Raw genomic sequence first — 26,840 nt, 5'->3', positions numbered from 1 at the left:
GATTATTGTTTGTAGTAACTTTAATAATTACCTGGTTCTGGGTTAACTTTAGTGCTTTTTGTATATTATGTTAATGTTTATGTGGAGAAAATCTTGGTTTTATATGTTTGTGGAGTCCCTGGGTCACATGACAAAGGAATCAAGATTTTTCATATAAATATAATATCAAAATAAAACAATAGAAATGTCACATGACTAACAAAAAACATATTTTTTAATATAAATATTAATAAAAAATAAAAGAAGCTTTGAAAAATTGATAAAAAAAATAAGTGTGTGGAGTGTAGTGATATAATTGGGCATTGATTTGGAGTCAGTTGGTCACATGACACAGAACCTAATGAAAATAAATCCAGATTTTACATTTAAATATTAAAATAAAACAGAAGAACCAATAGAAAAGGATAGAAATAGGTGTGTCCCAGGTGTGCAGTGTAGTAAATAATTCGGCACTGATTTGGAGTGATTTGGTCCCATTGTACAGAAGTTATTGTAAATAAACTGCAGATATCTTCAGTAATTCACAGCACATCCAACTTCAACCCGACTTCGCCGCTCACCTGTTGGAACGTGCATTAGCATACTGAAGCTAACCGATGCTAGCGGCGTCTGTACCTGAGGTCGCGGTGTCGCCCCAGAACCCGGAGGCGCATCCGACCCGGACCGGTCTGGACCCTCTGCAGCTGCTCCGGTCAGCGGACGAACCGAACCGGACGAACCGGCCGTTACAGCACGAACCGACGTCACGAGACAGCCGCACGAGGGCCGACGGCGCGTGACGGAGTAGATGCGGGTAATTAGACATCGTTAATTGATTAATTGATTAATTGATTAAACGTGGAGGAGAAGAAGAAGAAGAAGAAGAGAGAGAAGGGACGGACGAATCTGACAAGTTCAAGGTACAGCGGTCCGTCCATAAAAACAGTCCGACCGGAAACACGTCACGGAACGGGTCGGTCCATCCGGTTTTCTACCGCTTTGACGTCATTTATTTTGGTCCCGTTCTAAAAAATAAATATAAATAAATCATTAAATACATAAATACATGAAAAATAAATGTATTTTGGTAATGACAATGTTTATTTCTATATGTGTTCATTTATTAAGATATTTTTACATTTATTTATTTAAAATTAATTAATTTATTTATGCATCAATAAATGTAGTTTATTATTTAAATATGTATTTTATTTTTTGCACACCTATTTATTTATGTGTCTCTATATTTATTTATTCATTTATATATTTTTACATTTATTTATGTATTTCTACATGTATTTATTTATGCTTTTTTTTTTGTCCTTTATAATTATTTTTGGAAAGATCTTTGTGGTTTTATTTCCTAAAATATTGTTTCTGATTTTACTCGTTCATATTAAAATATATTGTTTGGTTTTTTTTTGTTCCTCTTCAACCAGAAATCCGTTTACAGCCGTATCACACAGTACATCAGTTGCTTTCTCTATTTCTGGCTGTTGTCATAACAAACGTCTCACTGATAAGATCTCCATCCATATTAAGACCCTTCATCAGTAACTGGAGGCCGCCCGCCGCTGCCTGATGTCATCAACTACCCATAATGCTGCAGTCACAGAGTCACCCCGACCCGCCACCGCAGTAATGTAGTGTGTGTGTAATGCAGGTGTTCTATTATTCAAAACTGGTGGACTGGTGCTGTTTATGACGCTGGTTTGCATTTGATGAATCTGTCCCCCGAGCCACAGACACAGGTGAGTGATGAGCTCTAGAATATCTCAATCTAATTTTAAAAAATCTAATTCTGGTCAAATCTGATCAATTTTACTCAAATAAAAGTGAGTTATTCAGAAATATTCAACGTGTTGTGACGAGTTCACGGTGCAGCTACAGGGAGTTAAAAGAAGTTAACGAGTCAGTGAGTCTTTCTTTGAGAGCTGAAGAGTCATTACTTTACACAGATAATCAATAATCACATTAATACTGTCATTAAAAGAGGTCCAAGCATCAACTGTGCTCATGCTCATTCATTCAGATTGCTGCATTGCATTGTAGCATAACCCAAAACTAAAGCTGCCCCGAATGCTTCGATCTTACTGTGTGTCAACTAGTTAATTTATTTAAAATTTTATGGTGAATTTGTACCGTTAAAGTAAAATATCCACTCAGGGTTTCATTGCTCTGGTTGGTTGTAGCTCAGGTTTCATTGTTCTGATTGGTTGTAGCTCAGGTTTCATTGTTCTGATTGGTTGTAGCTCAGGTTTCATTGTTCTGATTGGTTGTAGCTCAGGTTTCGTTGCTCTGATTGGTTGTAGCTCAGGTTTCATTGTTCTGATTGGTTGTAGCTCAGGTTTCATTGTTCTGATTGGTTGTAGCTCAGGTTTCGTTGCTCTGATTGGTTGTAGCTCAGGTTTCGTTGCTCTGATTGGTTGTAGCTCAGGTTTCGTTGTTGTAGCTCAGGTTTCGTTGCTCTGATTGGTTGTAGCTCAGGTTTCGTTGCTCTGATTGGTTGTAGCTCAGGTTTCGTTGCTCTGATTGGTTGTAGCTCAGGTTTCGTTGCTCTGATTGGTTGTAGCTCAGGTTTCATTGCTCTGATTGGTTGTAGCTCAGGTTTCGTCATTCTGATTAGGGTTAGGCTAACCCTAACCCTTTAAATAATTTCCCCCTGGGATTATTAAAGTATTTCTGATTCTGATTCTGATTCTGATTGGTTGTGGATCGATCCAATACTTCTATGGGCATTTGGTTCTGAGCCAGTTGATGATGACCCTTGGAAATCAAAAATTAGCTGAGAGGTTCCAGACTAATTTGTATTTGCACTGGTTTCCAGTGAGGATGAACTCCTCCTCTCAGAACTCGTCTGAGGAATCTCAGTGGAACCCCTGCCCTTCCTCTCCATATGGAGTCCAGGTCTTCTTTGTGGTGGAGGCTGTCAACCTCCTGGTATGTTCTCCCTGAAAGAAAGCTTTAATGGTCATCCACTGACTTAATTCTTCCTTTTTAGCCTTAAAAAACACCTATTTACTGTGTTAAAAGAAGATAAACTAACTGTTGAATTTTGACCCCTAGTTCGGCCTGCCAGTGAATGCCTGGACAGTCTGGTTGATCTCCCACAACTCTCACTCTATCCAAGCCTCCGAGGTAAACGCTGACACCCAGTAACCACTAGAGACGTGTAATTCAGGGACTCCAAGGTTCCCTCAAATTTACAATATATACAAAGCTTATTTTTTTCCCTTAACAAAAATGTGTGTTTTCGCTACCTTAGAACGAGTTGATTTTATTTATAGGTAGCAGGTCCTCTTCTACAGAATCCGCCTTGTTTCTACAGTAGCCCAGGACAAAGAAACCAAACTCTCTGGATGGAGGCTGTCACTGTTTCTACTTCCCGTTCAGTTGAGTCAAGGGTTTTCAGACAACTGTGCTCGATCTTACCCCCAAATTTCACCGCACATGGTCACGACTCGTTCAGGCTTCTGGAGTTGATCGTTCCCATTCTAGACCATGCTCGTGATTTCGTCCCAGAGGTTCTACTCCGTGGAGAATGCGTGGTTGGTCTACTTTTGATGGGAGTCGCGACCCACCTGAGTACAAGTCAGTCAGTCAAATGGAGGCTAGACGAGATTTGACACCACGAACAAACCTTCATCTTGGAAGTGTATTACAACATAACAACGTCGGTCAGGCAACAACACCCTGAAACACTCTTGGTGGGATTCGAAGATACTTGGATCACGGAGCCAAACTGGCTCATATAGCTGTACCTGGTAGGGAGATCTGGAAGAGGCTTTGGTTAAAGCCACTGCTCCTTTGCGTCAATAGGTGCCAGTTGAGATAGCGTTTGATCAGGATGCCTCGTCGCCTTCCTTTGGAGGTTTTCTGGGGACGTCCAACCGGTAGAAGACTGCAAGGTAGTCCCAGAACACATTGGAGAGATTATACTGTATATCTAATCTGGTTTGGGAAGGCCTCGGGATCTTCCAGGAGGAGCTGGAAAACGTTGTTAGGGAGAGGGACGTCCAGACTACCTCGCTTAACCTGCTGCTACCATGACCCAATGCTGGAAAAGCAGAAGAAAATGGATGAAAGGACTTCTGAAAACTTACCCCAACACCTTCCATAGATTTTTATTATGTCCATGAGAGTGAAGAATCTCCACACAATACCATTTTGTTCTTTAACAATATAGAGCTCTGGACACAATTATCATTGAATAAAAGTTATCATTTTATAGTTCTTCTGTTCTGTTGTAGGTGTTTACTCTGAACTTGGCGTTGCTGGAGTGTGTGTACAGTCTGCTCTCTTTCCTTCGACCGCTCAACTATTACGTCATCAAAAGCACCTCCCTGTATACGTTCAACCTCTTCTTCTACGGTCTGCTTAGTGCAGGTAAACAAAGTAAATGCAATTTCAGTATTGATGGATTTAATCCTTCCAGTCTCATTGAAGGTATTTCATTAAGCTCGCTATGCTTCCCTCTACAGGACGACCTCTGTTTCAGGCATGTGTGTGTCTGGAGAGATACCTGGGAGTGGTTCATCCCGTCTCCTACCTGAGGTCTGAGATACAACAAACACACATTCACTGACCAAATTCAACAGTTAAAAGTACATAACTACCTTCTTCTGTCTCTCAGGTATAACTCTGTGCGGACTCGTCTCTGCACTCTCCCTCTGGTTTGGGGTTTGATTCTGTCCTTGTGCGTTTGTAACATCTGGAAGTTGGTCCTTGCCTTCCCGATCCTCTTCCTGTTGCTGTTGCTCCTGCAGGCTTACTGCTGTGTCCGCATCCTGCAGGTCAGTCTGCCGCTGGAGAAAACCACATTGCGGCTGCTGCACATACTGGCAGAGAGCGTTTCAACACTTTTTTGACTGGGGGAAGGAAGAGGGGCACTGAATAATGTCATGTGTCCTAGTCATTCCCAATTTCTGCAATTCCACTACTGTTTAGGGACCCCAGTATGCCCAAAATTTGCATGCGAGTAACATAAAGTGGACATGTCAGGAGACTCATAGAACCCATTTTCATTCAGATATCTTCAGGTCAGAGGTCAAGGGATCCCTTTAAAAATGGCCATGACAGTTTTTCCATCGCCATAATTATGCTTTGGAGCGTTATTTAGACCCCTTCCTGAAGTGCTACCATGACATGGTTGGTACCATCTCATTTCCTAGTAAATACCAATTAGTTAGCAGACTGTTATATATTTTTTGTCTTATTGTGGTAGTATAGTTCTAGGATTGTATCATTATTGTTGTTGACACGTCCTCTCTTTCAGGTTCTGTGTCAACCCGGTCCAGGCGACGGCACCAGAAAGCACAAAGTTGATCCAGCCAAGAAAAAGGCCTTCATTACAGTTCTGGTCATACAGGTAGATCCATTTTACCTTATTATTATTATCGGGACTAGACATTCACTTACTGAGCAAAACATGATAATGTTAAGAACAACTAATATATAGTACATTCCTTAAATTACTCGTATTCCTTTCAACATAGACGTCCAGTTTTCAAGAGATGAAGTGGCTGAAGGTGTGTGTCTGTGCAGGTAATGATGGTGTTGAACTACCTGCCCATGGTGCTGGTGGTGCCACTGCGAGGTCGGCTTTCTCGTCACAGTTACGTGTGTCAACTGCTTCCTGCCTCTCTCTCTTTCTCTGTGTTCGGCAGCTTCATCCAACCTCTCATGTACCTCATGAGAAGAGGAAAGTTTCCCAGCAAGGCCAAAGGTTAACAGTCTACTTACCAGCAACGAAAAGCCAGAAATGTTGAGTACCCCAGAGTTGTATGTTAGAAATATACAGTATGGGTCCCTAGCATTTACATGTACTGCCAGATGATAACTGGCATATGTTGGGAAATCAGCATTTAATTAGCATTAATAAGCACCTATATGGACAATATTTCTTGATTTGGAGGGTTATTGAGTAAGCTGAATCAATTGAATCAGAAGTAGCCATATTTCAACTCCCAGTTGGCTGATTTATATTAATTTTGAGGTTATTAACATGCTTATACATTGGACCTGCATTTGAATAAAGAGAGCTCAATGTCATTTGTGTAAATGTTCAGACGTAATATTTATTCAAAATTCTTTATTCTTCTGTGTCTCAAAATCAACTCCAACTTAATCAAACTCATCCCACCGGGAGTTGAAATATGGTCACTTCTGGTTTCAATGGCCATTTTCTATTTTGAAAATGTCAGATGGATTTAGCATCCTCAATAACCCTACAAACCACTCCAATATTGTCTAAATCAGCCAAGCAGTTGCTGAAATATTGTCCATATAGGTGATATGCTTATTAATTTTATTTGTCCAACATATGCCAGTTAGTTAGTTTCTAAACGCTGGGGAGCCTGACTGTACATTTCTAACATAAAACTTTGTGATACTCAACATTTCTAGGTTTACAACAGGGCTCTAGTGGCTGGCAAATGGACTATAACTTCAGGATTGTGGTTAAACAGCACCATACATTTATTACAAGACCAAGCGCCATAATTTGGGGCTGGATGATAAAAATACATAGAAATTCACTTAAAACTCACACTTTGGTCTTGATTGCACCAGATCTTGGACTGGAGGTGAAAACTAATGACAATTCTTGTGAGAATATTATGCTGGACTGGCACTTGTAAAGTTTGAATGATTAATGACGATAACATTAGTGGTTTGGAATAATGCAAATAAGCCTATTTTGCTTCCATGCTGATAAAAACAACACAAACAGTCATTATTAGGACATCTGTTCACAGACGGGTTACTACATCAGAAATAGATACTGCTCTCAAGGTTGGTCTACTTTACATTTGTTTAAAAAGTTTACTTTACTTACTTTAATGTAACATAATTTGTGTGGCCCACATTCTGTGTTCACTGTGAGGTTGTTATTATATTGTTACATTTAAAAAAATAGGGATTTTCTACTATGTTGTATCAGTTTATCAGCTTCAAGGATTTACATTCAAATTTACAAAAAGATTTTTATCAAAATATTTTGTACACGTATTTAGTAAATTTCATATTATTTTGTTTTCTTTGAGTTTTCTTTAAATCTTTTTTAAAACTATTTTAACTTTTAACCATCACGGTGGGCAAAGGACATTATAATAACTGTTTTGTGTTTTATACATTTAGCCCTTGCATCTTACATACTGAACAAAAAGCACCTTTGTCTGTCAAGCTCTGATAGTTTAGTTGGTGGATCTGTATCCAGATCTGCAGTGTGCGAACTATACCACGGCTTTCTTTTTTTCAACTGTTGTGGGGGACAGACGGTGACACACAGTACGCTGACTACAAATCGATAAAATATTAATGTATATTTTCTGATCTGAACATCAATGATATTGTGCAGCTACGCTTTAATGGTGTATCAGAATAGCAGTGTCTTTATTAAAGTGAATAAGTAATGAATCACCCTCATGCACAATTACATTAAGTAAGTTTACACATAATGATGATGAAGATATAAAGAAATAGAAGTGCATGTCAGAAATAGCCCCCAAAATTTCACAAATCATGTTTTCAGGGGAGCTTATGTCTTATTAAGAGGAGTCCATCTCCCCCTGGCTTTGTATCTGTATATCATATCATACAAAAATAAAAACAGTCAAAAATTCAGTCTGTAATCTTCTGCATTCTGTCTGTATCTTTGACAAATACAAAGAAACGTGTCACCAGCTTGGACAGTACTGTATTTTATTAATTCCAATGATCATTCATATTTACTGGCTGTCTGCCCTCCCATTTAAAACTTTTTTCATCCACTCTTAAAGAAACCAAATGTATATCCTTTCAACTCTAGCAATTACCAGTTTCTCTGATCCAAGATTCCAAGTTGAAGTCATTCATGAATAATGAGTTTTACAATGTGTTTTGAAAAACACCACAGACTTTTACCCATTCAAGGCATCACCTCACTGCAGTCAACAACCACACGGCTCATTATACATTCAAAAAGGAGACAGTACGATCAATTTATCTCCTGCTGAACAAGCAGAACACAAACTTTCAGACTTTGGCCACTTGGCAAGCGCCTCCCCCTGCTTATTGACCATATTTACAGTCAATATTTGTGACAGAGAATCCTTCATAATACATAAAAAAAGAGTTTGCCTGCTTTTCTCTATCAGCACCTTGTCTGTGGAGCAGAGTACTGGTTATTGTTTTCATCATCAAGCACTGTTTGTGAACTCCCAGCCAACATTTGTATGGGGATTGTAGGATTACACTCTGAGCCCAATCTCTTATTCCCTATGCGTGACCCACCTAGGCAACCCACATGGGTTTGCCCAGATAGGATGTTAATTTTGGGCCCATACCCACTTGGAACCCATGTAGCCAAGTTTAACCCATGTGAAGCCCACATATACATGTTGGCTGGGCATGATCAATGAAATTACATATGACTGTGTGGCACCTGTAGGGGGACCTAGACTGCTGGCAGTTCTAGTGTTAAAGCATACTTGCTTTTTCTTGGGTGTGTTTTTGGGAAAATTTTATTTTCATGTTATGCAGAAAACACTCAGCTTTATCTACCAGTAATAACTTGTGACAACAGCCATTAAGTGCCAGATGTCAAATTTTTTATTTATTTTATTATCAGTGGTGTAATGGTGCCTGAAGAAGTGGGTATACCCTTAATTTATGCCCTAAATTGTATTTTAAAGCAGCCCATCCAATAAAGGATAAACACTCCTAGTGTTAAAGCATAGATGCTTTTTTGTTGATTGTCATTATGCAGATGATAACCAGCTTTATCTACCAGTAATAACTGGCAACAGCAGTCATTAAGGGCCTGGTTTCAAATATTTCTTCGTAACTAGTAGCTTAATGGTGCCTGAAGTAGTAGTAGGTAATTTATACCACAAATTGTCACTTAACTTCTGCTGCTTAACCTAACGAGGTAGGATCATTATAAAATTACATTAACTACAGGAAAGGAGCAATGAATACTTGCCAACAGACGAGTGAGGCAACTACATAATTATGCAGTTTGAGCAAAGTATTCCTTATTGCATCCAATCATGAAAACAAGGTCATGCCTACCTAGGTAAAATCCATCAGCTCACTACTGAATCATAATACTACTGATCAGAAGTAAGTGGACTAGAAAAATAAGAGGGTACGCTGCACTACACCACCGTTTCCAACTAAATACATTAGTGACAAATACAATTTATTGAGCTGAATTCCATTAATCTGTTAACCAACCCTCAATTCTAGCTCAAAACCTGGAACTATTCAAGCTTTGTTTTCATGTTGCCATGCAACAGCTAGGATCTTAAAAATTCAAGGCTAAGAACTATTGTAGATATCTTAGCCTCCCATTAGTGGCCAGTGTCGTATAACTGACACCACTAAGTCTGGCACCAAAACCAAAAACTTGCAACTCATTATGAAGTCTTTCTATCTTCTCTTCCTCAGGCATTCAATCATCAAAGATGCAAGCCAACTCCTCCTCCAACATATCCGTGCGACCCCCTCTCCTCTGCTACTCAAACTCCCTCCTCTATCCTCACATATTCACATGCTTTGACGACGCTATGAGCTCCATAATCTTCACAACCTTCACTTTCACCAACCTCCTCATCCTCCCGATCTACATCCTCGTGCTCTGGATGGGTTTCCAGCGATGGAGGCATCAGTCCTCTGGTGCAACAAGCCACTCTGATGTCTTCATCTACCACATGGTCACGGTGGAGATTATCGGTGTTTTGGGAACTTTCTTCTACTTTTGTGCCATCTACATGTGTAGTGTGAGGATAATTATGGTTGGATATTATTTTTTTAGCATCACTTACCCTGGACAGACACTTTTTCACTGTCTGACTTGTGTGGAGCGCTACCTGGCTGTTGTTCACCCCATCACCTACATGGGTCTGAGAACAGCAGGTGGGGTGAAGGTCAGAAACATCAGCATTGGTTGCACTTGGGTGGTCTCCCTTGGACTGACATCTTTAACAGCTTTGTATTTCCCTGATTTCCCCAGCGCTATATTTTTTTCCTTCTTTGCCATCTTTGTAATTGTTATCTATTTCTGCAGCCTTTGTGTTATTTATGTTCTGATTCGCCTAGGGCTGGGGAAAGTGGGTGGGAATAGGGGACAAATTGACCAATCAAAGCAGAGGGCTTTCCACACTATCATAGCCATAATGGGGACACTGGTGTGCAGGATGAGTGGGCTACTGGTTATGAATGTCTTGTTCTACTTAGAGGCAGAAATTGGAAGAAATGAATGTGTGATGGCAATGTCTGCAATATGGCTCTGTCTGCCAAGCAGCCTGGTTCTACCTGTACTGTTTCTACACAGAGCTGGAGCACTAGTATGTTGTAGTCGCAACTTGAGTCAAAACTAGAAAGACAACAGTTAGTGAATTGATAGTTAACCAGTCCACTCCACTGTTGCATCCTAAAATGCCTGATTTCTCGCACAATAAACTGCATAAAAATATCACAACATGCATTGCAATTTTTTAGAAATGCTGCTGTGATATTTTTATGCAGTTTATTGTGCGAGACAGTGAAAATTGCCATAATAGTTGTGATTTTTGTTTTTTGTTGGATAATTCATTCAAATCGAAGGCAACTTTATCTATCTCTAGTAGTTTGGTGATGTATGGCTCAACGTTTTGCTTGGGAAACTATAATGATTGTTCAAATTGATAAAATTGCAAGGTAGTGCAGAATTCAGAGTGATTGGTTGAATCTGTGTTCTTTCCTGGAGTGATTGGTTAAAACAAAAAAAAAGTAGTTTCTGAAAAGCAAAAGATGCTTGGACTGGGTGTTTTCTATGCTGATACGTTGGAGGCAGGACACTGATAGGCTATTACAGATTTTTGCTCAGGTGTTGTTAGATAGTATATGGTTAGGGTATTGCTAGGTTATTGATAGGGTATTGTGGGTGGTTGCTATTATAAAATGATACATAAGCTCCAGGGTATGAGGGCGATGTTGATATCTGATATAATGTAATATAGACAAACATTTTTGATAAGGATGCCTTCAAATTGTTTTTTAAAACGAAGTGTGGCCACAGTGTGCACTAAGCATTACATTTTTTTGTACTCTACAACATAGACAACATATTGTCACCTATTTTTTGTAACTTGTTTGCCAACATATACACTGATAGTAGCAAAAGCTACCAACATACAAACCCAGACAATTTTGGTTAGGGTTCTGCTGTCAGCTTATTCGGTCCAAATCAGGCACTGGCAAAAACAACAAAAATGGTGATAATACTGCATACTGCGCTGTTAAGCCACCCTAAATCACTGCCAGGAAAATTCCTTCCATGACAACCCTACATGGACCATAAAAATGGTCATGGTTGTTTTGTTAAATGCAAAGAACTACAAGGTACAGCAGTGCATGGCAGTCTGTGGAGAAGCAGGAAACAGACGCAGCTTCATCAGTCCATCAACCCCAAAAGAAAACACAACTGACAAGGTGTGTCTCAAATACATTTCCTATATTCTCTGTAATTATCTGATATTCAGTGGTAAGCCTATTTAGAGGGATTGACATTTATTGCTTATTATAATTTAAAATGCTGTTGAAACTAGGGATGCTCAGAGCCAATTTTTTCTCTCCAAGTACTAATTCTGACACCTAAACTCCTCCAGAGTACTGAACTAATCATTTGATTGATTTTGTTGTCGTGCTGTCTTGAGAAATCCTACAACTTTAAGGGCAAAAGGGAGTGTGGGGACCATTTATACAGTACAAGGGAGATTTGAATTATGTGCTTACTCAGGCAGAGAGACACGGGATGGATAGCCTCGACAAAGACGTGATATTAGATCACTAGATTTTATCAGTAGATTTAGGGATATGGTGCGTCATTAAGAATTTAATCTTAATTGAGCTGTCGTACCAATACAGAAACACATGCTGTTTGTGGGATTTATTATTATTATTATTATTATTAATACTATTATTATTTATATCAGTTATCCTCTCTTCTTAATTGTTTTCATTTGCTTTGTTTGTTACAGCTCTTCCTCTGATGTAGATAATCTGGCAATTTAACGCATTTGTGGACACCTTTGAACTTTGCTAGGCTAATCTATGTTGAAAAGACATTTCTAACTACACTCTATGTCCAAGTAAACAGTGAGATGTTGAGACTTCACTAAGAAGCCATGAACATGATCATCTCACCACACTAACTGTCTGTTTACTGTCCCAGAACTCAGGAATGTGTAACTGTGTTAGAGTGACGCTCCAACAGGGATAAAACCATACTGCTTCTTACAATCGGGGCTCTTTCTTTCACATACGAAAATGTGTGACAGTTGTGTTGAGACCATTCATGGATGACTTGAATAAAACCTTACAGAAAGACAAGATCATATTCATATGCTTTATTTAACAAATAGCCAACACAGGGCCCAGTATCTTTTGTATATCATGAGCATAAGGGACGATTTGGTGGTGTTGCAACTTCTGAAGCACATTAAATTGTTTCGCCTCCCAGACTCCCTTACTTTTCTTACTCTCTTCCACAGGCCATGTTCGTCAACTCCTCATCCTCCCTCAATGTTACCCTGGTCCCCCCCTCTTACATCCCTTCTTTATACGAAGAATGCCTGAAATTCACATCCAGCATTGTCATCTATACCGTGTACACCTTCACCAATGTCCTCTTCCTCCTCCCTCTCTATATCCTCATCCTCTACGTGGGTTTCCAACAATGGAGGCATCAGCGCTCTGTGCCTGCAGGGCAGTCGACGAGCCACTCTGACGTCTTCACCTACCACATCGTCACTGTGGAGATCGTTGGTGTCTTTGGATCACTTGTCTGTTGTTTGGGAATATACACCAAATATGTGACTGTGTTGCTGTTGGGGCTGATTGTATTCTCCATTACATTCTGTGGACAGGCTCTCTTTCACTGCCTGACCTGTGTCGAGCGCTACGTAGCTGTTCTTCACCCCGTCACCTACATGCGCCTGCGAGACAGAGGCGGGGTCAGGATTAGAAACATCAGCATCGTGTGTGTTTGGCTGGTGTGTTTTGGATGGATCGGATTAAACAAACTGTATCTGCCTGATTTTCCTGTTATCCCGTTACTCTGCATGTTGGGCGTCTTACTAATTGTTGTATTTTTCTGCTGCCTTTCGGTCCTCTGTGCTCTGACGGATTCAGGGCCGGGGGAGGTGGGCGGGAACAAGGAGCGCATTGACCAATCAAAGCAGAGAGCTTTCAACATCATCTGTGCCATAATGGTAGTGCTGCTGTTGAGGTTTATCGGGCTTCTGGTTAGTTTTGGCTTGTCCTATTTACCGAAGATACGTCAAGAAGATCTGTGTGTGTTGATGGACTGTGGAATCTATCTGACTGTGCCCAGCAGTCTGGTTCTGCCTCTACTGTTTCTACACAAGACAGGAAAACTGGCATGTTGTAGGCACTTAATCGGGATAAGGAGTCACGAGAATAGAACAGGTGAAAACCTAAGTTAAAATCCCACTGACCCATATCCCCTTTTGATTAACGTTTGGCTACTGCTCTGCTTTCTGCTCAAGAGTCGGCAATGTTGTCATAGCAACATGGAGCGTCTAGCCAATTTCAGCTGCACAAGCTACAAAATAACTAATTTAACGGTATTTAACACATAATAAGACTGTAGCGACATGCCTATAGGTAACAGTATACAGTGCTGTGTGTACGACTTCTTCATTTGGTTACAACAAAGACAAAAGTGGTTAGCAGATCGAGTTGGGTGGACAAATAGAACGCACCATTATAATTAATCCCACCTGTGTATATTCATTGTTAATTTGCCAGAAGACATGCTAAACAAGGGCATCTTGGCCAAAACGTCTGTTTGATAGAGGTTTTGTCCTTTGTTTTCTGATTTTATACGTTTAGGATTCAGCACCCAGTCTTTATAGTTTTAATGGGAGTTGAGCGTGCTGCACGTTGTTTCTGAAAAAAAAATATATATATTTGTATTTTGTTACTTTTATTTATTATTTGTAAGACTTATCACATTATGTAAAAATGTGCTGATAAATTTTGTTTAATGTTGAGAAAGTAGAAATAAATTCACTACAGGATCCTATGGCATTTCTTTCTTTCTTCAGCAGTTTCCAAAGGGCAATTATATTTTTATATCTGGACACGTTGTTGTTGTGTCTTATAATAAAACATGTGCTGATGAGGGGATGTTATGTACCTGATCGTGCACTCTGAGCAGGCAGATGGAAAGAGAATTTCCCTGCAGAATTTGGAAACTGACCAAAGAGGTGAACATGCAAAGAAGCCACAGGTTTTGTTTACTTTCCTTCCACACAAACACAAAACTCACTCATATGTATCTCCTCCTCTGTGGAGTAGCAGGAGAAAACACAACTGATTAATCCTTTCTTCTAATACACCTCTTATGGTTAATGTATGTTTTAATTTTTTTATACCACAAATATCATAAAATAAATATGCTTAAATAACAGTTACCAAAGAAGTAGCAGTAAGGTATTTGTTCATCTTATGTTAATTAAAGGATCATATGAGCGGGTTGTAGCCACTAATTTACAGTTTCAGTTGAATATTTTCATTTTTGCCTTAATTTCTTTACTGCTGTTCCATACGGACATTGGTTTACTACAATTATCATTAGGTTATCTCATAAAATATGATGTATTGTAATACATAACATGACATAATTATGTAAAAACGAATCAAAATTTGCCCTTCCTTGACCATCTACAATAGTAAAATACTGTTCTGGACTCAAAAAAAGCATTGCCTCATGGATGCCCCATGGTAGATAAAACAGGATAAAGTCCACTCTAGGTCACCATAGCAGTGCCTAACCCTACAAGTGCTTAGAATGCAGTGGCAGCCACTTAGAAATATCCAGAAACATGTACGCGTGTTTGAATGTAAGAGAAACAGGTAAGAGTGTAACTGCGGGGTTCTTTGCATTTATAAAAATTGATGCATATTTTATGCTACTTTTTCTGCTAAGTTGCAGCAGGAAAATGTATTTTTCCCCCATTATTGCTCTACAGGGAGACAAGAGAGCAAAGACTTCAACACTTTCTGGTGAAATAATAAAACACTCCCAGCATTCTCATCATCCAACCACTTTCTTTAGTTTATTATATGAAGTAATAGCTTTAGAGATTACACGTCCAAAACACACAGAAACATACACATTTACAATTAGTAGTAGTAGTCAGATTTATTACTTCATTTGAATATAGTAACATCACTTGAGTATATTCAAATCGTACTGTGTGTGAATGATTGTGATATCATCCAGAAATCTAATATATTCTAAATCCTCCAATCAAATTTACTTTGTTGATGTGATCTGATACTTATCTTTACCCACTATTATAGCCACAACATGGTGGTTTTCCTGCCCTGTGTAGATACAGCAGAGGTAACACCAAACTGCTGGGCAGACTAAACCAGAATGAAGAAGTCCACATTGCACACCTGACACTGGGGCTCAGCAGTGGTGACCCCTCCAGAGCCAAAGCAACAAGGGCTCCTGCAAACCAGAACCACAACACTCCCATTATGGCCACAATGGTATAAAAGGCCTTTTGTTTGGATTTGTCAACTCGCTCCTTTTCCCTCCCCCTTTCCCCAGGCCCTGGACGAATCAGAACACAGAGAACAGAAAAGCTGAAGAAAGAGACGGCAACTAAAGAGCAGACCAAAAGGACAAAAAATGGCATGACAGGTAAATCTGGATAGCTGTGGTTTGTTGATCCCATCCAGACGAAGGACAGCAGCCAAACGCACCCAATGCTGATGTTTCTAAACCTGACCCCACGTGCCTTTTTCAGCCCCCGGTAGGTGACGGGGTGAACAACTGCAAGGTATCGCTCCACACAGGTCAGGAAGTGAAACAAGGTCTGTCCAGAGAAAGTGAGGGAAGAAAGACAGAGAGCCACTATTGCTATCTCTCGGAGATCAGTGAAGAAGCTGCCACAGAAGAAGCCTGACGACCCGAGGCCACAGATCAGGTCCATGGCAGCCATGTGGTAGGTGAAGATGTCGGAGTGGCTTGTTGTTGCGAAGGAGCGCTGCTGTCGCCATCGTTGATGACCCAGATAGAGGATGAGGACGGAGAGAGGGAGGAGGAGGATGGCTCTGATGAAGCTGAAGGTAACGCCGACTAAGATAACAACAGTGGAATTGAAGCAAATGTAGACTGGAAAATCAAGGGAGGAGTTGGAGGGGAAAGACAACTTGAGTGCCATATCTACTGTAGATGGAGGCCTGAGGAGGAGAAGAAGGAACTGTGCTGTAAAACAACCTCTGAAAATACAATATACCTGCCATCAAATTAAACCAGTGATGCCTCCTTTGGCAGCTACATTGGAGATCATGAGCCATTAGTCAACGACACAAACATTTGATAACATTTTTAAGCATTCAACACTGCCCCCACTTTGGGATTGGTCTGCCTAAATTAAAACAAATTGACAATTTTTGACTGTGAAACCTTTGTGATGAATGTGGACATAAAGTGCTCAATGCTTTATTCTGTTTGTTCGACTGATTTGACAGTACGGACTCATAGTAATATTCATTATAGTAAGACTAAAGGCTAAAACAGTTCACCTGTATACAGCGCTGACATCTGTCATTCAATTAGGCTTTTTTGTACAACATTAACAAATTTGGTTGAAATCCAATTCAGCATTGAAGAATTATGACCCATTAAATGCATTGAGTCTTGCCTTTAAAAAATTTGGTAACCAATTACAGACGAACGATAAGTAACAGACAAACAAAAACCTAAAAGTCTGTTTCGCTTCACCTAAATATGCTATGTACTGATTTTAGTGAAAATTAGATGAAATAAGTGCCAAAAGAAGCAAAAAGTAAAAAAATCTCAAAATGAATGGTTTGAACTTCAAAATACCACACTTGGCGAACATCCAGAATATTATCAATTATTATTGATCCAGTGCTCCCAGTGGGAAGAACATTTGAAACAATTAACTCAAACACAACCTCATGGTGGCGCTACAGTAAAGTCATAGCAGTTTGATTCATCCACTGGGGAACATGGCAATGGCAATCCATCCAACAGTTGTTTACATATTTCAGTCTGGACCAGAGACTACTGACTAACATTGTTAGGGTGACCAGGTCTCTATTGGAAATGTAAAATCTGACTTTGTTCAAATTTCAGAAGGTGTCTCACAAAGCTCAATCTGGGGGACCTGTTCTGTTCAGTCTAGAAATGATATTGTCTCTACTGAAAGTGGAGTTGCTGTTTTCATCAAGTGTAGGATGAAGGGAGGAGTTGAAGGATGAATTGTCAGACATGGTCTATTTGTATGTATGTTAGACAGACAGAGAAGAAGAAAAACAGATGGAGAAAAATGGCATGAAAAAAGGTTACAAGAGAAATACATGAGGATTTGTTTGAGAAACTTAACACACTATGATGCATGAACATGTCTACTTCACAACAAATTCACTCCCCCCTTCTCACTGCTCTGTCAGATCACTCTAATTCTCCCTGCATAATACATTTGGAGGTCACCCAGACTTATTATTAATCCAATGTCAGATAAATACAACAGTGTGACTTTATTCTACGATTAGACACTGTTTTCTGCAATTTTAGAGTTAGCAAATGAGATTAGTAGTTTTGTAAGGTATCTTTCAGTTTTACGTTCCAAAATTTGATATGTTATTTAAAGATATACTTAAATGTTTTTCCCACCTTCTCAGCAGCGTTGTGATCATCTATGACCTTTATCTCCAAACTCACTGACTGCTGTTCACTGGTTTCTGGTCCAAATATACAAAATACTTTTGGGTTTGTGTGGGTGTGTGTTATTAATGATGCTCATGTGTCAGAGGGACAGATGAGAGCAGGAGGTGTTTTGCATGTTGTAAAACAAATTGATCATGTCACCTGCAGAATAACATAGTGGTTGTGATTAATAGTATTTTAAACTAAACTCTTAAACTCTTTATAAATAACAACTTATAACAAGATTTTTGAGGTATATTTTTTCCTTGAATACACCCAAAAACAGTGCTAGAAAGAAGAACCTTAGTCTTGGGTAACATGGCTGTTATAACTACTCTGCAGTTCCCCTCAGCTCTCTGGAGCATTTTACAGTCTTTCAACACGTAGTTTTGTTTTTTATGGACCAAAACCATCAAACAAGCTCTGGTAAATCCATTACACTACCTGCCAAGTTCCAAACAGCTGATAAAGTTAGAGACATTTTTCTCAAGAGCTGGTGGAGACCAAACCTGAGCTAAAAGACTACTAAAACATAAAGTCAGCATTAACGTTTTAAATGTTTAAGCAAAACTATAATCTTTCCATAATTGGAATTACATAAGATAAATAATGTGCTTGCTAATGTCAAAATGGTACATGAATGCAATTTTTACTAATTATTCATTAATTCAACCTTTATTTTAAGTCAGAAATACATTGGCTTAGCAACCTCATTTACAATAATAGCTGAGTAAAAAAAATAAGATAAACAAATGATTCAGCACAAATAAGGAGCTTGGTTACAGAAAAAGAATGAGAAAAGTAAAATAATTAAACCTTGCTGTAAAGTACTTACATTTTAAAGCAAATTAATCAATTAAAACATGAACAATTAGAGGTACAATAAGATGTGACAAGGAATGTAAATTAAAAAAGGCATGTTGCAGGTTTCAGGTGCACAATGAGAAAAAACTGATTTTCGAAGATCAAATGAAGCAAACGTCTATCACGCCTTTACAAGAAAGGACCACCCAACCTTAGAATACAGGTCACAACGATGAGTATTATGTCACCAGCAATTTATATATATTATCACCAGTAATAAATTTAATAAACAGCATCCAGTGGCTGTTTTCCTTAATGTGCTTACCAGTTTACTCACATGATATATAAAAGTTACATTCATTGATCAGAACTCCAACATACTTTCAATATTTCCACTATTAAAAGTAGTCATAATGAGATCATTATAAATATTGTTGGCTCTGGTAAACAACATGATTTTAGTTTTATCTGCATTGAGTTCTAATTTATTGTTACTGAGTGCAACTTTTAAATCAGCAAAGCAGCACTTAATGGCAGCATTCACATTATAGTACAAAACAGTATCATCAGCATAAAGATATATAACTACATTTACTTACAGAAGACACAATATCATCCATAGAGCAAACAGACAATTGAGCCTTCTGGGACACCATCTGTTATTTTGAACACACAGATGTGTGGCTATGACGTAATGTTGAAAAAAGTTATAAGTAATTTAATTAAATCCAAGACTATGAAGTTTTTTTTATTTGCAATGTATGATCAACTGTATCAAACATCAATTTAAGTTGAGTTGATTAGCATTCATGCTCTCTAAATAGAAGTAGAAGTACAAATTAACAGCACCAAAAACAACCAAACAAAACAAAAATTTAAACTGTACATATATTTACATAAAAAAAACATGCCCATATATTCATACTCAAACAAACACATTTACAAAGTAAACCCATCACCCAAAATAAACCTAAAAACAGTGGATAGAAATTCACAAAACTTGTACTACAGAACCCTGGATGGCCAAAACTACTCACTCAGAACTTCTCACTCTGCACAACTCTATAAAAGGTTCAAATCAGTTACAAACAAATAAAATCTATTCCACCAAGAGATAAATAAGATCCTGATTTACCCAACTGTTTTTTAAGGTGGTTCAATTTGATGTAAGTTACTCAAATCTCATTTATGCCCAATTCTCAAGTTGACACAGTGTTTTGGTTGCAGCCTGGTAATTTTCCTGCCCGATGTAAAAACAGCATCGGTAACACCAGACTGCTGGGCACCGAGAACCATGACATAGAATATACCACTAAACAGTTTTGAATAAATACTAAATCAGCATATATCATAGTGGAAACCAAGCTACACAAGAACCTCAACAACAGAGCTCCCATTATTACCATGATGGTGTTGAAAGCCCTCTGCTTTAATTGGTCAACCCGCTCCCTGATCCCACCCACTTCCCCCGGCCCTGGACGAATCAGAACACAGAGAACGGAAACGCTGCAGAAAGAGACGACAACACAGGAGAGGAGTAAGAGAGACAAACTATAGATGAAGTACCAATAAAGAGTGAGTTTAGTCAGACCCAGTGATCCAAAGCAAAATAACCAAACACACCCAATGCTGATGTTTCTGATTCTGACCCCGCCCGCCTGTCTCAGCCCCAGGTAGGTGACTGGGTGAACGACAGCCAGATAGCGCTCCACACAGGTGAGGAGGTGAAACAGAGTCTGTCCAGCTGAGACAATGGAGAAGATGTATATCCCCACTGTCATTACATTTTCTTGATTAGTGTAACTGCCATAACAGAAGAAGCAAGACCCCAAGATACTGATCAGCTCCAGAAAGACCATGTTGAAGGTGAAGACGTCCGAGTGGCTCACTGCAACAGAGCCCTGTTTCCTCCATCGATCATAGCCCACATAGAGGATGAAGATGAAGAGAGGCAGGAGGAGGATGTAGGTGATGAAGAGGGCTGTAAACATGGAAATGCAAACTCCAGAGTTGTTGTTTTCATCAAGTGTAGGATGGAGGGAGGAGTTGAAGGATGAATTGTCTGACATGGTCTATTTGTATGGATGACTGGATGGACAGACAGAGAAGAAGAAAAACAGAGAGTGATAGCATGAATGAAAGTTACAAGAGAAACACATGAGGATTTACTTTAGAGAAACTTAAAATACTATTGTGCATGAACATGTCTACTTCACATGTTCAACAAATTCACCCCCACCTTCTCACTGCTCTGTCAGATCACTCTAATTCTCCCTGTATAATACATTTGGAGGTCACCCAGAATTATTATTAATCCAATGTCAGATAAATACAACAGAGTGACTTTATTCTACGATTAGACACTGTTTTCTGCAATTTCAGAGTTATCACAGAGGTTATGTCTTTTAGGTAATTATGATTTTTTGTATACTAAAAATCTTTTTAAAGTGACATCACCAATTAAATTAAACAAATTAAAGTCATTGTTATTTGGTAATAATCATAGAACACCATGAATTTTCCCACCTTGTCAGCAGCGTTTGTGATCGTCCTTCTCCTGCGTCTCCAAACTCGCTGACTGCTGTTCACTGGTTCCAGCTCCACATATACAATAATACATTTGGGTGTGTCTCTTCTTAGTGATGTTCATGTGACAGAGTGACAGATGGACGCAAGAGGTGTTTTGCATGTTGTAAAACAAATTTATTATGACTCCACACTAATCACAGGAGGCAAATTTTCGTCTCTTTTTTGGGAACACATCAGAACTGTTGACATAAGCCATGAAGCTTTAAATATGTCAGCAATTCTATCTACAAGAACAAACTTAGGTGAAAAACTAACTCATTACCATAATTAAGTATTAGTTAAGTATCATTATTTGGGACAGACACACTAAACATAAATGATTTAAGAATCATAGTGTTTCTGTCTGCTACAGTCTTCTGGTAATCTGAAAAATATTATCTTAAAATGTGTTTGCTAATTAAAAACAGTATGTGAATCTTCTGCTGATCTTCAAATCAGTGGATGACCCCGCTAATATTACACAACCAAAACACACACAAATACAACTGAGAGCAGGAATCAAATTGCAATCCTATTTTTGAGAAACACTTCCACACACACACAGTAATTTTTGGACACAATTATCTCAACTAAACATAAGAAAATCCAGATGGGATCTATAATTAGCTCTGAATATATTGTATTAAATCACATTAAAACAATCTCATACAACTAGAACCTACAGTAATATGATATAACAAACTGTCTAATATACTCTTAGTCTTCCAATTAAATCAACTTTGTCCAGATGTAATCTGATACTTATCTTTACCCACTATTATAACTGCTACATGGTAGTTTTTCTGCCTTTTGTAGATACAGCAGAGGTAACACCAAACTGCTGGTCAGACTAAACCAGAATGAAGAAGTTTTCTGTCTGTAAAGTACTTAACTTTTAAAGTAAATGAATCAATTAAAACAAGAACAATTAGAGGGGAAATAAGATGTGAAAAGAAATATAAATTAAAAAAGGCATGTTGCAGGTTTCAGGTGCACAATTAGAAAAAACGGATTTTCGAAGACCAAATGAAGCATACGTCTATCACGCCTTCACAAGAAAGGACCACCCAACCTTAGAATACAGGTCACAACGATGAGTATTATGTCACCAGCAATGTATATATATACGTATATATATATATATATATATATATATATATATATATATATATATATATATATATATTTTTATCACCAGTAATAAATCTAAGTGCAGAGTGATAAACAGCATCCAGTGGCTGTTTTCATAGAGTTCTAATTTAATGTTACTGAGTGCAACTTTTAAATCAGCAAAGCAGCAATTAATGGCAGCATTCACATTATAGTACAAAACAGTATCATCGGCATAAAGATATATAACTACATTTACTTACAGAAGAGACAATATCATCTATAGAGCAAACAGACAATTGAGCCTTCTGGGACACCATCTGTCATTTTGAACACTGCTGTGTGACTATGACATAATTTTGAAACCAGTTATAAATAATTCATTAAATCCAAGACAGTAAAGTTTTTTTTAATTTGCATGATTGTATGATCAACTGTATCAAACATCAATTTAAGTTGAGTTGATTAGCATTCATGCTCTCTGAATAGAAGTAGAAGTAAAATTAACAGAACCAAAAACAACAAAACAAAACAAAAATTTAAACTGTACATATATTTATATACAAAAAACACACCCACACATTCATACTCAAACACAGACATTTACAAAGTAAACACATCACCCAAAATAAACCTAAAAACAGTGGATAGAAATTCACAAAACTTGTACTACAGAACCCTGGATGGCCAAAACTACTCACTCAGAACTTCTCACTCTGCACAACTCTATAAAAGGTTCAAATCAGTTACAAACAAATAAAATCTATTCCACCAAGAGATAAATAAGATCCTGATTTACCCAACTGTTTTTTAAGGTGGTTCAATTTGATGTAAGTTACTCAAATCTCATTTATGCCCAATTCTCAAGTTGACACAGTGTTTTGGTTGCAGCCTGGTAGTTTTCCTGCCCGATGTAGAAACAGCATCGGTAACACCAGTCTGCTGGGTAGCGAGAACCATGACATAGAACGTACCACTAAACAGTTTTGAATAAATAGTAAATCAGCATATATCATAGTGGAAACCAAGCTGCACAAGAACCTCAACAACAGAGCTCCCATTATTACCATGATGGTGTTGAAAGCCCTCTGCTTTGATTGGTCAACCCGCTCCCTGATCCCGCCCACTTCCCCCGGCCCTGGACGAATCAGAACACAGAGAACGGAAACGCTGCAGAAAGAGACAACAACACAGGAGAGGAGTAAGAGAGACAAACTATAGATGAAGTACCAATAAAGAGTGAGTTTAGTCAGACCCAGTGATCCAAAGCAAAATAACCAAACACACCCAATGCTGATGTTTCTGATTCTGACCCCGCCCGCCTGTCTCAGCCCCAGGTAGGTGACGGGGTGAACGACAGCCAGATAGCGCTCCACACAGGTGAGGAGATGAAACAGAGTCTGTCCAGGTGAGACGATGGAGAGGATGTATATCCCCACTGTCATTACATTTTCTTGATTAGTGTAAGTGCCATAACAGAAGAAGCAATACCCCAAGATACTGATCAGCTCCAGGAAGACCATGTTGAAGGTGAAGACGTCCGAGTGGCTAACGGCAACAGAGCGCTGTTTCCTCCATCGATCGTAGCCCACATAGAGGATGAAGATGAAGAGAGGCAGGAGGAGGATGTAGGTGATGAAGAGGGCTGTAAACATGGAAATGCAAACTCCAGAGTTGCTGTTTTCATCAAGTGTAGGATGGAGGGAGGAGTTGAAGGATGAATTGTCTGACATGGTCTATTTGTATGGATGACTGGATGGACAGACAGAGGAGAAGAAAAACAGAGAGTGATAGCATGAATGAAAGTTACAAGAGAAATACATGAGGATTTACTTTAGAGAAACTTAAAATACTATTGTGCATGAACATGTCTACTTCACATGTTCAACAAATTCACCCCCACCTTCTCACTGCTCTGTCAGATCACTCTAATTCTCCCTGTATAATACATTTGGAGGTCACCCAGAATTATTATTAATCCAATGTCAGATAAATACAACAGAGTGACTTTATTCTACGATTAGACACTGTTTTCTGCAATTTCAGAGTTATCACAGAGGTTATGTCTTTTAGGTAATTATGATTTTTTGTATACTAAAAATATTTTTAAAGTGACATCACCAATTAAATTAAACAAATTAAAGTCATTGTTATTTGGTAATAATCATAGAACACCATGAATTTTCCCACCTTGTCAGCAGCGTTTGTGATCGTCCTTCTCCTGCGTCTCCAAACTCGCTGACTGCTGTTCACTGGTTCCAGCTCCACATATACAATAATACATTTGGGTGTGTCTCTTCTTAGTGATGTCCATGTGACAGAGTGACAGATGGACGCAAGAGGTGTTTTGCATGTTGTAAAACAAATTTATTATGACTCCACACTAATCACAGGAGGCAAATTTTCGTCTCTTTTTTGAGAACACATCAGAACTGTTGACATAAGCCATGAAGCTTTAAATATGTCAGCAATTCTATCTACAAGACCAAACTTAGGTGAAAAACTAACTCAGTACCATAATTAAGTATTAGTTAAGTATCATTATTTGGGACAGACACACTAAACATAAATTATTTAAGAATCATAGTGTTTCTGTCTGCTACAGTCTTCTGGTAATCTGAAAAATATTATCTTAAAATGTGTTTGCTGATTAAAAACAGTACGTGAATCTTCTGCCGATCTTCAAATCAGTGGATGACCCCGCTAATATTACACAACCAAAACACACACAAATACAACTGAGAGCAGGAATCCAATTGCAATCCTATTTTTGAGAAACACTTCCACACACACACAGTAATTTTTGGACACAATTATCTCAACTAAACATAAGAAAATCCAGATGGGATCTATAATTAGCTCTGAATATATTGTATTTAATCACATTAAAAGAAAATCATACAACTAGAACCTACAGTAATATGATATAACAAACTGTCTAATATACTCTTAGTCCTCCAATTAAATCAACTTTGTTCAGATGTAATCTGATACTCATCTTTACCCACTATTATAACTGCTACATGGTAGTTTTCCTGCCTTTTGTAGATACAGCAGAGGTAACACCAAACTGCTGGTCAGACTAAACCATAATGAAGAAGTTTTCTGTCTGTAAAGTACTTCAATTTTGAAGTAAATGAATCAATTAAAACAAGAACAATTAGAGGGGAAATAAGATGTGACAAGAAATGTAAATTAAAAAAGGCATGTTGCAGGTTTCAGGTGCACAATGAGAAAAAACTGATTTTCGAAGATCAAATGAAGCAAACGTCTATCACGCCTTTACAAGACAGGACAACCCAACCTTAGAATACAGGTCACAACGATGAGTATTATGTCACCAGCAATTCATATATATTATCACCAGTAATAAATCTAATAAACAGCATCCAGTGGCTATTTTCCTTAATGTGCCTACCAGTTTACTCACACGATATGTAAAAGTTACATTCATTGATCAGAACTCCAACATACTTTCAATATTTCCACTATTAAAAGTAGTCATAATGAGATCATTATAAATATTGTTGGCTCTGGTAAACAACATGATTTTAGTTTTATCTGCATTGAGTTCTAATTTATTGTTACTGAGTGCAACTTTTAAATCAGCAAAGCAGCACTTAATGGCAGCATTCACATTATAGTACAAAACAGTATCATCAGCATAAAGATATATAACTACATTTACTTACAGAAGACACAATATCATCCATAGAGCAAACAGACAATTGAGCCTTCTGGGACACCATCTGTTATTTTGAACACACAGATGTGTGGCTATGACGTAATGTTGAAAAAAGTTATAAGTAATTTAATTAAATCCAAGACTATGAAGTTTTTTTATTTGCAATGTATGATCAACTGTATCAAACGTCAATTTAAGTTGAGTTGATTAGCATTCATGCTCTCTGAATAGAAGTAGAAGTAAAATTAACAGCACCAAAAACAACCAAACAAAACAAAAAATTAAACTGTACATATATTTATATACAAAAAACATGCCCATATATTCATACTCAAACAAACACATTTACAAAGTAAACCCATCACCCAAAATAAACCTAAAAACAGTGGATAGAAATTCACAAAACTTGTACTACAGAACCCTGGATGGCCAAAACTACTCACTCAGAACTTCTCACTCTGCACAACTCTATAAAAGGTTCAAATCAGTTACAAACAAATAAAATCTATTCCACCAAGAGATAAATAAGATCCTGATTTACCCAACTGTTTTTTAAGGTGGTTCAATTTGATGTAAGTTACTCAAATCTCATTTATGCCCAATTCTCAAGTTGACACAGTGTTTTGGTTGCAGCCTGGTAGTTTTCCTGCCCGATGTAGAAACAGCATCGGTAACACCAGACTGCTGGGCAGCGAGAACCATGACATAGAATATACCACTAAACAGTTTTGAATAAATACTAAATCAGCATATATCATAGTGGAAACCAAGCTACACAAGAACCTCAACAACAGAGCTCCCATTATTACCATGATGGTGTTGAAAGCCCTCTGCTTTGATTGGTCAACCCGCTCCCTGATCCCACCCACTTCCCCCGGCCCTGGACGAATCAGAACACAGAGAACGGAAACGCTGCAGAAAGAGACGACAACACAGGAGAGGAGTAAGAGAGAG

The 26,840-nt window shown here is 38.3% G+C and overlaps 2 protein-coding genes across 2 annotated transcripts in view; one reads left to right on the top strand and one right to left on the bottom strand.

Moving 5' to 3' along the window:
* Positions 1 to 935, bottom strand: part of lratb.1 (lecithin retinol acyltransferase b, tandem duplicate 1) — a 19,678-nt gene extending 18,743 nt beyond the window's left edge. Inside the window, exon 1 of the mRNA XM_051395012.1 lies at positions 616 to 935. Coding sequence (XP_051250972.1) covers positions 616 to 805 — 190 coding nt within the window. The 5' untranslated portion in view covers positions 806 to 935. The remainder of the gene's footprint in view (positions 1 to 615) is intronic.
* On the top strand, positions 879 to 7,661 carry LOC127360586 (hydroxycarboxylic acid receptor 3-like). The gene is made up of 9 exons (XM_051395016.1): positions 879 to 952; positions 1,419 to 1,730; positions 2,807 to 2,919; positions 3,046 to 3,117; positions 4,230 to 4,365; positions 4,461 to 4,533; positions 4,613 to 4,772; positions 5,255 to 5,347; positions 5,524 to 7,661. The coding sequence occupies exons 3-9, from the start codon at positions 2,812 to 2,814 to the stop codon at positions 5,707 to 5,709; spliced, it is 828 nt and encodes a 275-aa protein (XP_051250976.1). The 5' UTR covers positions 879 to 952; positions 1,419 to 1,730; positions 2,807 to 2,811; the 3' UTR covers positions 5,710 to 7,661.
* The last annotated feature ends 19,179 nt before the right edge of the window (positions 7,662 to 26,840 follow it).

The sequence above is a fragment of the Dicentrarchus labrax genome, unplaced genomic scaffold, assembly GCF_905237075.1.
Source record: "Dicentrarchus labrax unplaced genomic scaffold, dlabrax2021, whole genome shotgun sequence".
NCBI lineage: Eukaryota > Metazoa > Chordata > Actinopteri > Moronidae > Dicentrarchus > Dicentrarchus labrax.
Note: the sequence above shows the minus strand (reverse complement) of the source record. Positions and strands in the feature narration are given on the sequence as shown.